Below are 15,153 nucleotides of genomic sequence, written 5' to 3'. Positions count from 1 at the left end.
TGCCAACAAAATGTTGGCAGTTCGACTCTACCAGCCGCTCTTTGGAATCCCTATGGGGCGGCTCTACTTTGTCCTAGAGGGTCACTATGAGTTGGAATTCACTCGATGGCAAAGGTTTTTTTTTTTTTTTTAACAATATTTTTTTCTTTTTATTCACATTTAACCTTTTTCCATTTTTAATTAAAAATTGTATTTTGAGAAAAGTGTAGATTCACATGCTGCTGTAGGAAATAATACCGAGATAACTGAAGGGCAGAAGGAAAAGGCACGGGGTGGGGGGGGGTGGGAGACGTGGGGGAGGGTGGGAACGGGGGGAGGGTTTGTGCGGGCGGCGGGGAACGGCTGTGTGTAGGCGTTTCCGGTGTCCAGAGCAGCCCGTGCTTCGCGGTTGCCATAGAAACACGTCGTCAAGATGGCGACCGTGACGCCTTTTCAATAGACCCGGACGTGGCCCGCCGGAGGGAGCAGATTCCTGCCTCGAGGTGTTTGGGATTCAGCGGTAGGTATGGGTGCTCACGCCCTGGGTGTCGGGAGTCCAAGGGGTCCCAGAGCCAAGTGGCCTCTTTCCCGCTTTGGGACTCGGTGCCCGGGTGTCTGCTCAGGGAGAGAGACTGGTTCTCGTGGTCCCGTCTGGCCCGACTGAGCGTGGTGTTCTGCTCCAGGGGTGCCCTGGAGGTGCTCTACATCCACAGGCAGGGGCGATGAGAGAGGGTCTTGGGTGGAGAGAGACAGAGGGGGGAAGAGAGCATGTGTGCATGAATATGTGTGTGCATCTCTGCAGCTGGAGTGTGTGTGTGTCACTGCAGCTGCCTGGAGTGTTTACCGTGACAGAGAGGGGAAGAGAGCTTGTGTGCATGTATGTGTGTGCATCTCGGCAGCTGGAGTGTGTGTGTCCGTTTCGCTGCAGCTGCCAGGAGAGTTTATTGTGACAGAGAGTGGAAGAGAGCTTGTGTGCATGTATGTGTGTGCATCTCTGCAACTGGACTGTGTGCGTGCGCGCGCGCGCGCGCGCTTCATCCCAGCTACTGGGAGTGTTTACTGTGAGGTAACTCGAGTTAGTTAATGTGCATCACGTCGGTCATACTGAGTTCCTAGCGCATATTAGGAACCGAGTCAGGCTTGTTGACTGTTTTTCCTGGGCTTACGTGGCCAGCGTGGGTACCATGGGGGCTGGGTGACTGCTGTGGGATTTGGTGCGGACTGAGCCGACATTTATGATTCTTGCTTGCACCGCTTATTACTATGATAGTTGTCAGGTGTTGCTTTCCTAATTCCTTCTAGATTTATTACTCAGCATTTGAGTGTAGAGTAGAGCTTATCTCCCTTATCTTTCCATCTACCTATCCGTTTATGTATTTATTTATATCAGTAAGACTCATAGGTGCCTATTTTGCTCAAAGGTTTACCATCTGTTATTATTATTGCTTATTTTGATGGTCATTTTGTCTCCAAAATGGCCGGTGGAAGCCTCTTCAAGTTGGCCCCTGTGTCCGTTTGACACCTCCCTAGTGTTCTTTGAGGATGTACTTTGCCCTGGGAGCCTATTTCCCTATCTGTAAGGGCAGTAACCCTGGTGCTGTAGTTGTTAAGTGTTTGGGCTGCTAACGAAAAGGTCGGCAGTTCGAATCCACCAGCAGCTCCTTGGAAACTCTGTGGGGCAGTTCTACTCTGTCCTATAGGGTCGCAATGAGTCGGAATGGACTTGACGGCAAAGGGTTTGGTTTTTGGGTGTAAGTGCAGCAATGATGCCTGCCTCGGAGCATTGCTTTGAGGATTTGAAGAGAAAACGTCTGAAAATAAAACCCCACAGCATGTGGCATCTGTAGAACTCAGCACGTGTGGGTTCCTCATTCCACCTTTGCCTCCCTCGTTCTGTGAACACCATGCTTCTTTTTGAATGCCGTTTTATTGTGTTTTCAGTGAAGGTTTACCCAGCAGTTTATGTTCCCATTCAACAATTTCTACACCAGTTGTTCAGTGACATTGGTCACATTCTTCACAATGCATGAACATTCTCATTATTTCCCTTCTGGTTGTTCCATTTCCATTAATCTAGTTTCTCTGCCGCCTTACATTCTCATCATTGTTTTAAAGTAATTGTTGACCATTTGGTCTCAATGTTTTCTTTTTGATGTATTTTTTAGTAGTTTTGCTATGATGTGCTTATATTGCGTGTGTGTCTTTGTTTATCCTACCTACTTACGTTTCATAGAACTTCTTGAATATGTGGCTTGACATTGTTCATCAGTTTGGGGAAACCCTCATCAGTTATCTTTGCAAATATTGCTTTTTCCCCATTCAATTTCTCTCTCTCTCTCTCTCCCTTTTTTCTCTCTGTCTCTCTCTTCATCTCCTGTGACTCCAATTAATCACGTGTTAGAATGTGCCACCTTGGCCCTTATACTCTTGTGTTTCCATCTTTTTTTCTCTCTGTGCCTCAGTCTGGATATATTTCTGATCTATCTTCAAGCTCTGGAAGGTGGAGTTCTACTCTGTCCTATAAGGCCGCTATGAGTTGGAATCGACTCCATGGCAACGGGTTTTGGCTATCTTCAAGTTTACTAATCCTCTCTTGTGCTGTGTCTATGCTACTGCTAAACTCAGTGAGGTATTTATTTCAGCTCCGGTTATTCTTCAATTTGCGTGAACTCACAGTGAGAGGGTTTGTCGTGTATAAAATACTCCATAATATCGACTATTTGACCTTTTCTTTGTTAAATAATAAATATTAATGGAATTTTTAGAAATAGATGAAAATCCATTTGCCATGATTTTAGGGGCCAACATGGCAAAATTCCAGTTTTTTATTCTGTCTATGCAATATATATTTTTTATTATTCACATAATTAAAATTTTATTTTGAAGAAAATTGTAGATTCACATGTGGTTGTGGGAAGTATTACCGAGAGATCTGAAGGGCACAGGTGTTGTGCTTTCAGCAAAGGACTGGGAGGGGGGCCGCAGCCCTGCGTAGGTGTTTCCGGTGTCCAGAGCAGCCAGTGCTTTGCGGTTGCCATAGAAACCCGACGTCTAGCTGGGGATTGTGACGACTTTTTTATAGACAGGGACGTGGCCCGCCAGGAGGAGCAGGTTCCTGTCGTCCGGTGTTTGGAATTCAGCGGTAGGTATGGGTGCTCATGCCCTGGGTGTGGGGAGATAAGGGACCCCAGAGCCAAGGGGCGATTTACTGCTTTGAGACTCGGTGTCCCGCTGTCTCGTCAGCTGGAGAGACAGGCCGTCTTGGTCCCTGCTGGCCCGAGGGAGCGTGGTTTCCTGCTGCAGGGTTGTCCTGGAGGTGCTCTCCATCCACAGACAGGGGCGATGAGAGAGGGTCTTGGGAGGAGAGAGACAGGGGAAAGAATATGTTTCCGTGTGTGTGTGTGTGTGTGTGTCTGCATCTCTGCAGCTGAAGAGAGAGAGGGCGCGCGTGCGCGTGTGTGTGCATATGGCTGCAGCTGCGGAGAGTGTTTATTGTGAGAAATACTTGAGATCGTCTGTGTGCGTCATGTCGGTCCCATAGAGTTCCTAGCCCATATTATGAACCAAGTCAGGTTTGTTGGTTTTTTTTTTTTTTCCGCCAGATTTACGTGGCCAGCATGGGTACCATGGGAGCTGGGTGACTGCTGTGGGATTTGGTGCAGACTGAGCCTCCATTTATGATTCTTGCCTGAACCACTTATAACTATGACAGTTGTCAGGTGTTGCTTTCCTAATTCCTTTTAGATTTATTAATTAGCATTCGACTGTATAGTAGAGCTTTCCCTTCTGCCTTATCTGTTTCTCCATCTATCTATCTATGTATTCATTTATATCAGTAAGACTCATAGATTCCTATTTTGCTCAAATGATTACCATCTATTACTGTCGTTGTTTATTTCGATGGTCATTTTGCCCCAGAAGTGGCCAGTGGAAGCCCTTTCGAGTTGGTTTCTGTGTCCGTTTGACACCTCCCTAGCATTCTTTGAGGATGTACTTTGGCCTCTGAGGCCATTGCCCCATCTGTAAGGGAAGTAACGATGCCTGCCCCAGAGCATTGTTTGAGGACTTGAAGAGGAAAAGTCTGAAAATAAAACCCCACAGCGTGTGGCACCTGTGGGCCTCAGCAAATGTTGGCTCCCCATTCCACCTTTGCCTCCTCTGTTGTGTGAACGCCATGCTTCTGACGTTAGCATAATAGCAGAGCTAGCAGAGAGCGTAGATGGAAATGAACTAGCAAGCAGGGATAAACCCACATTTCACTGTGTGTGAGCTTCAGTGTCACCACCGTGTGCCAGAGGGCGCTGTCCGATGGAGCTGGGGAAGAGGAAAAGCCTCCTGCACCGCTTCCAGTTCACTGAGTGGGGATAGGCCAAGAGAGTCATCACCCCTGCCCCTTCCGTTTCGTGTGCTTTCCTGCCTCTTACTTTTCTCTTATTTCATGGGCTTGCTTATCCTCTTCCTCTCCCTACTAGCATAACATCAGAGAATGAGGATAAAGAGCTAAGGGTTGAATGTGCAGTGAAACCTGTGAAAGCCGGAACTTGACAGGTCTGCCATGTTTTTCTGGTTCTCACAAGTTTTCCACATTTGTCAGGGTGCAGTCTTACCACTTTTCTATGGCTCATTTTAGTGGAAAATATTTGAGTTTCTTCTCTGACAGGTCTGAGCCTTATATAGTTTCTGGCTCTCCCAGGTTTTTCTGTGTCTATTGTTTTCAGAAATTTGACTATTCGGATGTCACCTTGTGTATTTAAGGATAGCAATGAGGTGATATCCTACGTATAGTTTTGTAAACTGCCTTTTGTCAACAAACATCATATTATGAAAAGCAATCCATGCCTATCAACTGAAAAGTTCACGGTTAGAACCCAGCAAGAGGGGCCTGTAAAGATCTGCTTCCGAATGTTCAGAGCCTTGAAACCTTATCAGCAGTTCTACTGTGCAACACACGGGGTCACCCTGAGTTGGAGTCACTGGAGGGCAACTAACAACAACAACAGCCTATTTATCTCAAACAAATGGGCTGGATGAGGAGCGGGTGGGCTTTCGCAGGAAGGGTCCATGTAAATAAACAGGGTAGTGTCACTCCAACCTCCTGGCTTGGGATCTGTCATGGATTAAATTGTGTCCCCACAAAATATGTGTCAACTTGGCTAGGCCATGATTCCCAGTATTATGTGAGTGTCTACCATTTTGTCATCTGATGTGATTTTCCGGCGTGTTGTAAACCCTACCTGGATGGTGTTAATGAGGCAGGATTAGAGACAGTTATGTTAACGAGGCAGTGCTGAGTCTACAAGTTTAGGTTGTGTCTTAAGCCAATCTCTTTCTGAGATATAAAAGAGAGAAGTGAGCAGAGAGACAGGGGGACTTGATACCAACCAGAAACAAGAGCCAGGAGAGTAACCTGTTCTTTGGACCTGGGGTCCCTGTGCTGAGAAGTTCCTCGACCTGGGAAGATTGATGACAAAGACCTTCCCCCAGAGCTGACAGAGACCGAAAGCCTTCCCCTGGAGCTGGTGCCCTGATTTGGGACTTCTAGCCTCCTAGACTGCGATAGAGTACATGTCTCTCTGTTAAAGCCATCCACTTGGGGTATTTCTGTTACAGCAGCACTAGATAACTAAAACGGGATCTATTTTCTCAAGATGCAAGCCTGCTTATACACTGAGGTACAGGAATGGGGACTCAGAGTCGAGGGAAATGCTTTCTGAGGGGCCAGTTGATAATATTTGAAGTCAATCGGCTCCAGGTTCTGGTTCTGGAAACGCACACTCCCATCTCCACCCACCCCTCCCAGCCCCTTTCATTTTGGTGCAGAAGTAATGCCACAGAAGATTTCACAGAGTTCCTGAGAGTGGAGATCTGAGGAGCTGTGAGAATTTAAGAAGTTCATTTACCTACTTCATCCCTGATTCTGGAAAAGGAAGGGTTGGAAGCTGAATTCTGGAAATGTGTGCATTAAACTCTATTTTTCCACCACTGCCAACATAGTCTCTTGCTGTTTTGCTGAATGCCCCTCCATCTTTCTGTAGGGTGTGGTGCTTCTCCAGGAGGAGGACTCTCCTTTGGTAGGGAGGTGGACATCTCCTGAGGACCCCCGCTGTGTGGGCAGGCTCCCATAGGTAAGTGAGGTAGGATCTAGGTATGAAGCACGTGGGGAAGGTGAGGGGGCACGTAATGCTATTATTGAAATAATAGTTCCCACTATCTTCTCTGCGTGCTTTCTAAATATAGTTGCCCGTGTTCTACTACGACCCCTGCACCTCATGTTTTTGTTCAGGGAAGGAGCTGTGGCCTCTGCTGGGAAATGGCTGACTTCAGAGTTGCGGGGAGGGGTATTCAGACAGGCTGTATGTCTGGGGTGAGTTGGCTGGGGAATCACTGGAGGAGACCCAGACAGGTGGTAGGCATTTAACATGGCCTTGAATATATAAAAGCTAATGTTATAACCCTTGTCGTGGGTGTTGGGCCATCTGCTAATCCCCCTGTTTCTTCTTTTTTTCTGCCCTGTCTTTCTGTCTATCAATAGCTCTGTCCCTTTCCTATAGATGTCTGTAGGGAGCAGTTCTCTTGGAAGTTAAGAAAGAAGACAAACTATTAACTTGGATCCAAGGTGGGTATGAGCATGAGTACCCCCGTTGACGGGGGGTGGGGGTTGGCTGTTGGCAGTCGGGTGAGACCAGATCACATCTTGGACCATTGACTTCCAGCTTTCCAGACACCTCTGCCCTCACGCATTTGTGTACAGGAAATGGGGGTGGGTGAGCCAGGATCATGTCTATAGAGCGATTGGTAGATACCGGGGTTGGAAATGGGGAAGGAAGTGATGCCAAGAGGGTCCAAGGACGTCGGCTATGTTGCATAACCAGTGCTGTAGATTTGGAAAGGCAGATGTTTGTTGGATTGAGAGACCACCCTTGTGTGTTTTTGCCCATAGATCTGCCTGTGGATCTGCTGTAGAGCTTGTCAACTTTGGAAGCAAGGAAGGAGGGGAGAATCGCACCGGATCAGTGCAGGTTGGCGTGAGAACGAGGCCTGCCTGGGTAGACCTGTAGGGGAGTGGTGTACACCAGCATGGGGTCAGAAGGGCTGGGTGCTCCTTAGCCTCTCTTGCTCTCATCTCAGCAAGCTTTCCCACGGTCCGTGCTCCTGTTTGATGCAGAGGAAAGAGTGTGTAGGGCCTGGGCCGGGTATTGTTTGGGAGTAGTGGGAGCGTGGAAGGGATAAAATGAGGACGCATTTTATCGACTTGTACCACACAGTCAGTCTCTGCTCTTCCTTTCATGTCTCTCTATGTGACTTTGTGCATAGAGCAGTACAGTGGGAAGAGACTCAGAGCCCCGTTTCATTCTTCCAACTCAGGTCCGTCTGCAGTGCTAGCTGTGGTGGCCTCGGAGTGGCAGAAGACCATCCCTCTGAGCAGGTCTGCACCCAGGAGCCGTCATCTTCCTCCAGCCTGAGTGTGCCTCTGCCCTCTGTCTGTATCATTAACAGAGGCTGTGTGTTTTCAAAGGGGACTCTGTGACTGTCGAGCCGACAATTGACTCTGACTGTTGCTTCCAAGGCTATAGGCTGACCCAGTGAAAGAGTGTTAAGACACTGACCCGAGACACCTTGAGTTGTAAGGCCGATACCGAATAGGGCTATATAACGAGACTTCAGCCATGTCTGAGGATAAGAGTGGAACCCATGCTAAAACTAGGAAAGGGGCCAGCATAAAGGCTGAAGCAGAAAGGGAGGCTACTGGCATAGTCAAGGCCAAGGCAGGGTTTGAGACATATGCAGTAGCAGAGAGGAAGGGAGTGTCTGAGGCTAAGGTTGTAACTGAGATGAAGGCAAGAGCCCTGTCAGAGCCTACGGCTCTGGTCAAAGGCGTGGCTAAGGCCATGCCTAGATCCTGGGCCAGGTCAGGGGAGGAGATGAATACAGACTTTGGTCCGAGGGCTGAGGATAAGGCCGCTGTGGTATCTGGTTTTTCTTGTGTGGCTGAGGAGAGTGCTGCATCTGGGGCCACACACAAAGATGAGACTGATACTGATGCCTGGTTCTGGGCTGGGGAAGAGACCAGTATCGGTTCCTGGTTCTGGAACAGGGAAGAGGCTGGTGGTGATCAGACGAACGCTAAGGACAAAGGTGAAACTGATATTGGTGCCTCAATCAATACTGAGGAGTTGGGAATAGAGGCTGCTACTGGGGCCAGCTGGAAGCCTAGGCCAGGGGCGGAGGAGGAGGAGGAGGACGAAGAGGAGGAGGAGGAGGACGAAGAGGAGGAGGGGGAGGAGGACGAAGAGGAGGAGTGGGAGGACTACGAAGAGGAGGAGGAGGAGGAGGAGGAGAGGAAAGTCGTTATTTGGAAGTGGTTCTGGGATGGAGGTAAAATTAGTTTTGACCCTAATCCTAGACCCTTGTACAGGACAGTTAGGCCCCGGGTAACGTGTGAAATTGATGAAAGAAATAGGCCCAAGGACGGGTCTGAGGTAACTGTCTGGCCCAATGGCCCTGCTGAAATTCCGGCATCGTTGGCATCTGGATACCAGGTCCCATCGAGGACAAGGCCCCTTTCCTATACTGCCCAGTCCTCAGGTGAGAAAAACACGGGTTCCCTGCCTGCGGCAGAAGCCGGTCTTCGTGAGGGCACTTCCATATGCCTACAGTCTATAGACGCGTACCCATTTGATTCTGAGACTTGCACTCAGGCCATAGAGAAGATCAGAGGGCAGATCAGGATCAGGGAGCTGAATGGGATTAGGCCATTTCCTTGCCCTTGCAAAATGGAATGCCGCCTGAATTCTGAGGACTTTGAAAAACTTGTTAGCTTACTTAAGTCAAATGCTGATCCTGTCATTCATAAAATAGCTCAAATTGCAATGGGTGTCATCAAGGTTCATCCCCTTGCCCAAGAGCTCATTAATGAGATGGGTGTGCTGACTGTTATTGAAAGCTTGCTCCATTTTCGATTGCCAAACGTGACAAGAAAGACTGAAATTACTCTGAATCCCATTTCTGTGGAGGAAAGACAACGCAGGAATATAATACATGTTGTGCATATGTGTAAGGAAACCGTGTCTTTTCCCTTGAACTCACCTGGTCAGCGATCTGGATTAAAGGAATTAGGGCAGCTGAGTGCTGACCGTAACCATCACTTCATTGTTGCCGCTTACCTTCCAGAGCTTTCCCGTATGCTATCCCTGGGAAATCATAAAACCAGAAATCTGGTTTTGAAAGTACTTTTGAATATGTCTGAAAATCCCATTGCAGCAAGAGACATGATGAACATTGAGGTATTGTCAGCATTAAAACTCATCTTTCACCAGAAAGAGGCAAAAGCCAATCTTGTTACTGCCGTGGCCATATTTGTTAATATAAAGGAGCATATCAGAAGGGGATTGATTGTAGTTGTTAATCCCGTGAGTTATAATGAACTCAAGGCCGTGTTCCGTGAAGCTAAAACGATTATTGAAAAATTGTAAAATGAGCCAGAAATAAAAGAGAAAACTTGGAACAATCTCCAAACTTTAATAGGCTGTATGTTCCCAAAGAGCCTTGCATAATGCTGTGCTTATCACCATGTGCACGTTATAAATTGCATCTTTAACGTGATGTTACTTGTGACAGCCTCTGGGTTTGAGCTAGATCATATTTGGATATCAAATGAATATTACCCCTTGAGCCGAAAATACCTGTTGATCTTCATCCTGTCTAGTTTGGGAGATGTGTAGCATTTTCCGTAAGGAGATGGTGAACCAACATTGGAAGTAAGCCAGCTTGTTCATTAGTATCTACATAGATCCATTTGTGGCTTCACGTGGCAAAAAACGAAAAGCAAAACAAAACAAAAAAACCCTTGAGTTTATAGTCTAGTTGCAGAAATAAGGCATATACACACAGAAATATGAGCGCCAGTACCGACAGCGTATATATGCTCGTAGCCAAACGTGCCCTCTTGATCCTTAAAGGAAGCAGGGATTGCTACAGTGTAGACTGTTTAATGTAAAAGGAATAACTGTTTTCCCTATTCCACCTGCATCACACAACTCATTCTACAACACGTAAACGGACCTGAGTCTCAGTCAAAAGGTCATGTTAGTTTATTTAATTTTTTATCTCGGTACCACATTTGGAGTTCTCATATTGTCAGGCTATTTGGTTTATGTCAGTGTCATCTCTTACAGAAAGAAAGGAAGGAGGTTTGCAGGGGAAACATTCCCCGAGTGCCTACTCTACGTCAGACACTGTTGGCACCACATTTTACAGGTTTTTTTTTTTTTTTCTGTCTCTCACGATGATCCTGTTGGATAGGCTACTAGTATTTCGTTTTATTGTAAGTCATTAATCTGGGTACTCTCCAATGAGAATCCGAGGTGTTTAATTTTTTTCCTACAACCCCACAGCTGGCAAGTGGCATAGCTGTTTTGTCTGGTAACCATGTTTGTCTGATACCGAAACCCACTCTCACCACACTGCCTTACAGTCCCCCTTCACTTTTTCCCATGGTGGTCTTCAAGGCTCAGGGATTATTTGGTTTTAATGGCTCAATTCTGCTGCGGATGATGTCCCTGCCGGGCTTGCAATTCTTAACATTTAAATTTCTCCAATCTGGCCATGTCAGTTAGGCTTTTGGCTCCACCTGGCTGGAGGTCAGGAGAAAAGTCTGGGATGAATAGATGGGTTTGGCCCAACAGTCGACCCAGAGCGGCAGCTGTCTCAACCCACAAGATGGTGATTTCTGGAAGTCTGTATGGTCCAGAAAGTATTCCCAGGAGTTTGGCCTGTGGCTGAGTTCTGTAAGTCTTATGGCAGGAAGTACAGCCCATGGTCTGAGCTAAAGAGAAAGTTTCTGTGTGTGAAAGTATCGGGTTATACGCTTTAAGACTTTTACACAGTTAAACGAAATCATGTTCTCAGTGCTGTTTGTAACATGCTTTTTCCCTAGCAGTATATTGTGAAGATCTTTCCATGTCAATAAATGTAGTTCTAAAGCATATTTTCGAATCGTGTAATATTTTGGTATGTAGTCTCCCGATTTTTTCTTTCCATATTTCCTAATATACATATGTACACATTTATTCTTTTGCAAAAATGGGAGAGTGGTATTCTGCAACTTGCCTTTTCCTCGTCATTATTTTCCTAATTCATTATTGTAGAGATCTGTCACATGCTTTTTATTAATAGCTTCATTGAGGTTTAACTGACAGACACTAAACTGCACGTATTTGGTAAGTTTAGAGATACGTATTCATGCATGTCACCATCACCACAATCAAGATAGTCACCATATCCATCTCCCCCCAACAGCTACTTCATGCCCCTTGGTAATCCCTCCCTCCCAACCCTCCCTTTGTTTCTCCTCCCCCCGCCCCCCACCCCGCCCCAGGCCACCATTGATCTTCTTTGTATCCACATAGTTTTCATTTTCTATAAATGGATTCATACAGCGTGTACTCTTTTTCTTTTTTAGGGGGAGGGGTTGTTACTGGCTTCTTGCACTCAGCATAATTATTAGACATTCATCCATGTTGTATGTGTTAATAGTTCACTGCTTCAAATTGCCAAGTAGTATTCCATTCCGTGGTTATACCACATTTTGTTTATTCTCCTGTCGAAGGACATTCGGGTTGTTTCCAGCTTTTGGAGATTATTAATAGAGGTGCTGTAAACATTGGTAGACATATGCTTTTATTCCTCTTGGGTAAATGGCAAGGAGTGGAATGGCTGGCTCATATAGTAGGTATACATTTCACTTTTACATTTTCCTAAGTGGCTGTGCCGTGTTACATTACCACAAGCTGTGTGTGAGGGTTCCCATTCCTCTCCATCCCTGCTAACACCTGATGTGGTCAGTCTTTTTTCATTTTAGCCATATGGCATTGTGGTTGTAATTTGCATTGCTCTGGTGAGCAATGATGTTGAACATCTTTTCATACGCATGTTTGCCATCCACGTATATCCAGTGAAGAATATGTGTGACTCTTTTGCCCAATTTTAAAAAGTGGATTCTTTTTTTAATACTTTTTTCATTGTACTTTAGATGAAGGGAGACCCTGGTGGTGTAGTGGTTAAGTGCTACGGCTGCTGACCAAAGGGCCGACACTTTGAATCCGCCAGGCGCTCCTTGGAAACTCTATGGGGCGGTTCTACTCTGTCCTATAGGGTCGCTATGAGTCAGAATCGCCTCGATGGCACTGGGTTTGCTTTTGGTTTGTGTTTAGATGAAGGTTTACAGAACAAACAATTTTCTCATTAGTTACTACACATATTGTTTTATGAGATCGATTAAGAAGCCCATGACATGTCAACATTCTCCCTTCTCAACCTTGGGTTTCCTGTTACCAGCTTTCCTGTCCCCTCCTGCCTTCTAGTCCTTGTCCCTGGACTGGTGTGCCCGTTTAGTCTCGTTTTGGTTTATGCGTCTGTCTGATCTTTGGCTGAAGGGTGAACCTCGGGAGTGACTTCATTACTGAGCTAAAAGAGTGTCCGGGGGCCATACTCTCGGGGTTTTAGGTAGTTTTCTTATTGATTTTTAAGAAAATTTTTTAATATATTGTGGATACAAGTCCCTGATCACATGTATGTTTTGTAGATATTTTTTCCCAGTGTGTGGGTTGTTTTTTCAAATTCTTTTTAAAGTATCTTTCGAAGAGCAGAAGTTTTTAATTTTGATGAAGAAATTCTTTTATTTTACCAGTTGTGCTTCAGTGTTGTATATAAAACATTTTTGCCAAACCCAGTTCACAAAGATTTTCTACTGTATTTACTTGTAAAAGTTTTATAGTTTTAGGTTTGACATTTAGGTCTATGACCCATTTTGAGTTAATTTTTGTACATGGTGAGAGTTACGAATCGAAGTTCGTTTTTGCCATGGCAATATCCAGTTTGTTCCAGCAACATTTACTTAAAAGACTCCTCTTTCTCCACCGGGCTGCCTTTACACCTTTGTCAAAAATCAGTTGTCCGTGTGCGTAGGGTCTATTTCTGGACCCTTTCTTATGTTCCACTGACCTACTTGTCTATCTCGATGCCAGTGCCCGACTGTCCTCATTGCTGTGCCTTCATAATAAGTCTTGAAGCCAGACAGTGTGAGTCTTCTAACTTTCTTCTTTTTCAAAGTTATTTTGGCTGTTTCACATCTTCATTGCCATATGCCATTTAGAATCAGCTTGTCAGTTTCTACAAAGACACCTGCGGGCTGTTTGGTTGGGTTAGATTTGAATCAATAGATCAGTTTGGGGGAGAAGGGTCTTCTTAATAATATTGAGTTTCCTGATCCATGAACAAAATACATCTCCCCATTTTTTTTTAGACCTTCTTGAATTTCTTTCAGGAAAATTTGGAGTTTTCATGCAACATGCTTTCTAACAGCTGCAAAAAAAAGAGTCTTTTGTATGGCCATACCACATTGAATCGGTCCCTTGGTGATGAGTGTTTACAGGTGTTTTTTTCCTGTGAGACATGATGCTGCAGCGAGCATCCTTGTTTCTATCTTCACACCTGTTTGAATACTTCTGTACGGTAAATTCCTTGAAGTGGAACTGCTTTGTCAAAGGTCATGAATGGCAATGCCCTGTAGCCAACGACCACCAGGAACATGCCGGTATTTGTGCAAGTTTATTACTCGTTGCAGTGAGGGAGAGGACACACTACAGGGAACTACGGATGCCTCAAGAAGAAGCTGTTATATGTAAATAATCGTAGAAATAATTACGGGATTGGGCTTCCACTAGGTGAGTTGAGGTAGGGTTTGAGGACAAGGCCCTTGCTCTGGATTGCATGGGACAGTGTTTTTTTTTCTGTTTTCAGACATGATGACAGAGTGGCCGTATTTTTTTTGTCTTGATGCATCACAGTCACAGAGTGTCCTCGTCTGATGATGGTCTTCTGTGGCGTTGTTTGTATTCAACAAGAGACCACCCCAGGGCCTAGCTGTGAGGGCTAAGCTAGCCCCTGGATGGTAGGAATGCTTTTCTTCTCTCAAACGGGTGTTTACAAATTCTGATATGTACTGCCGAACCGACCTTCAAAATGTATCCCCACCATTCCTGACCCATGACCGTGAGTGTCTGTTTCCTCATACATGCCAGCACTGGGTATCAATATTTTTAATCTTGGCTACTGTGATAGGCGGAAACATCATCTCTGGTTGATTGTAATATTTTAAAGGGTACGTGATATTCCATATTATGGATGTGAGAACTGAATCACACCTCTCTATTCCTTTAGGTTAATTCTAGGCATGTGAGGATGGACCTCGTCACCTGGTGGGGAGAGGAGAGAGGAGTAGTGTGTATGCATGTGTGTGTATGACTTTGCCTCTTCTTCTTATGCCCCTTTGTGAATCAAATCCACTTTTTCTGACACCAGCTATGAGGATAATGATCAACACAAATCAAAATCCCCACTTTTCCCTTCTCTACCACTTTTGTTCTGACACCAGCTGCCCATGCAGCACTTCTCCCTTTGACCCTAACCACCCCGAGCTAGGTCAGAGCTCACAAGTTAAAGAGCAGACCTCCAAACTGCCAAGTGGGACCAAGGCTTCAGATGCCAGTCACAAGCTTGGGGGTCCCCATGACACCCACACTTTTGATCTGCTTGCTACAAATTTGGGGATTCCCTCTACCCCTTCAGCATACCAGCCACAAGCTCAGCAGTCCCTAGGCCTCATAATCCCTGGTTCCCATAATGCCTGGGGTTGGATAGTCCACTAGAATGACTCACAGAACTCATAGCAAGCACTGTACTTATGATCTCAGCTTTGTAATAAAGGATACAAAGCAGGATCAGCACAAAGAAGAGACAGGGCAAGGCCTGGGAAGGTTTCCAACATAGAGTTTCCATGCCCCAAAGAGGGCATGTCACTGAGAGCAGATGTCTTTCACCAACCAGGAAGCTGGTGGAAATTTAGTGTCCAGAGCTTCTATTGGTGGTCTCCTTACGTAATGCAAACAGCAGCCCCTCTCCCCTGAGGTTGGTTGATATCAGGAGGTGGTCACGAGGTGAGTTTCTCGGATCATGTCATCCTGAGGTGATTATCATGAGGTGGGGTTCCTCTGACCTAGCCGTTTCCCAGCTCTGAATCTCCTCTCTGGTATAACCTTCCAGGTCTTGAGTCCTTATTGAGGACTCTTTAACCATTATGGAAATTTCAAGGTTTTAGGCGTTCTCTCTCAGGAA

General features: G+C 45.8%; 1 protein-coding gene across 1 annotated transcript; it reads left to right on the top strand.

Annotated features, from left to right (window-relative positions):
* The first annotated feature begins 406 nt into the window (after positions 1-406).
* Positions 407-10,956, top strand: LOC126069640 (protein BHLHb9-like). Its single transcript, XM_049873245.1, has 6 exons — positions 407-499; positions 6,015-6,104; positions 6,512-6,595; positions 6,920-6,998; positions 7,345-8,224; positions 8,327-10,956. The coding sequence occupies exons 5-6, from the start codon at positions 7,647-7,649 to the stop codon at positions 9,450-9,452; spliced, it is 1,704 nt and encodes a 567-aa protein (XP_049729202.1). The 5' UTR covers positions 407-499; positions 6,015-6,104; positions 6,512-6,595; positions 6,920-6,998; positions 7,345-7,646; the 3' UTR covers positions 9,453-10,956.
* Positions 10,957-15,153: the final 4,197 nt, after the last annotated feature.

This window comes from Elephas maximus, chromosome X (assembly GCF_024166365.1).
Source record: "Elephas maximus indicus isolate mEleMax1 chromosome X, mEleMax1 primary haplotype, whole genome shotgun sequence".
In the NCBI taxonomy this organism is placed as follows: domain Eukaryota; kingdom Metazoa; phylum Chordata; class Mammalia; order Proboscidea; family Elephantidae; genus Elephas; species Elephas maximus.
This window is presented reverse-complemented; position numbering and strand designations above follow the sequence as displayed.

What these genes read in the sequence shown, in the direction of transcription:
- LOC126069640 (XM_049873245.1), top strand. Translation starts at nt 7,647, where the DNA reads ATGTCTGAGGATAAGAGTGGAACCCATGCTAAAACTAGGAAAGGGGCC. An exon ending in GAGGAGGAGGAGGAGGACGA is followed by an intron (nt 8,225 to 8,326) that starts AGAGGAGGAGGA and finishes GGAGAGGAAAGT; the next exon opens with CGTTATTTGGAAGTGGTTCT.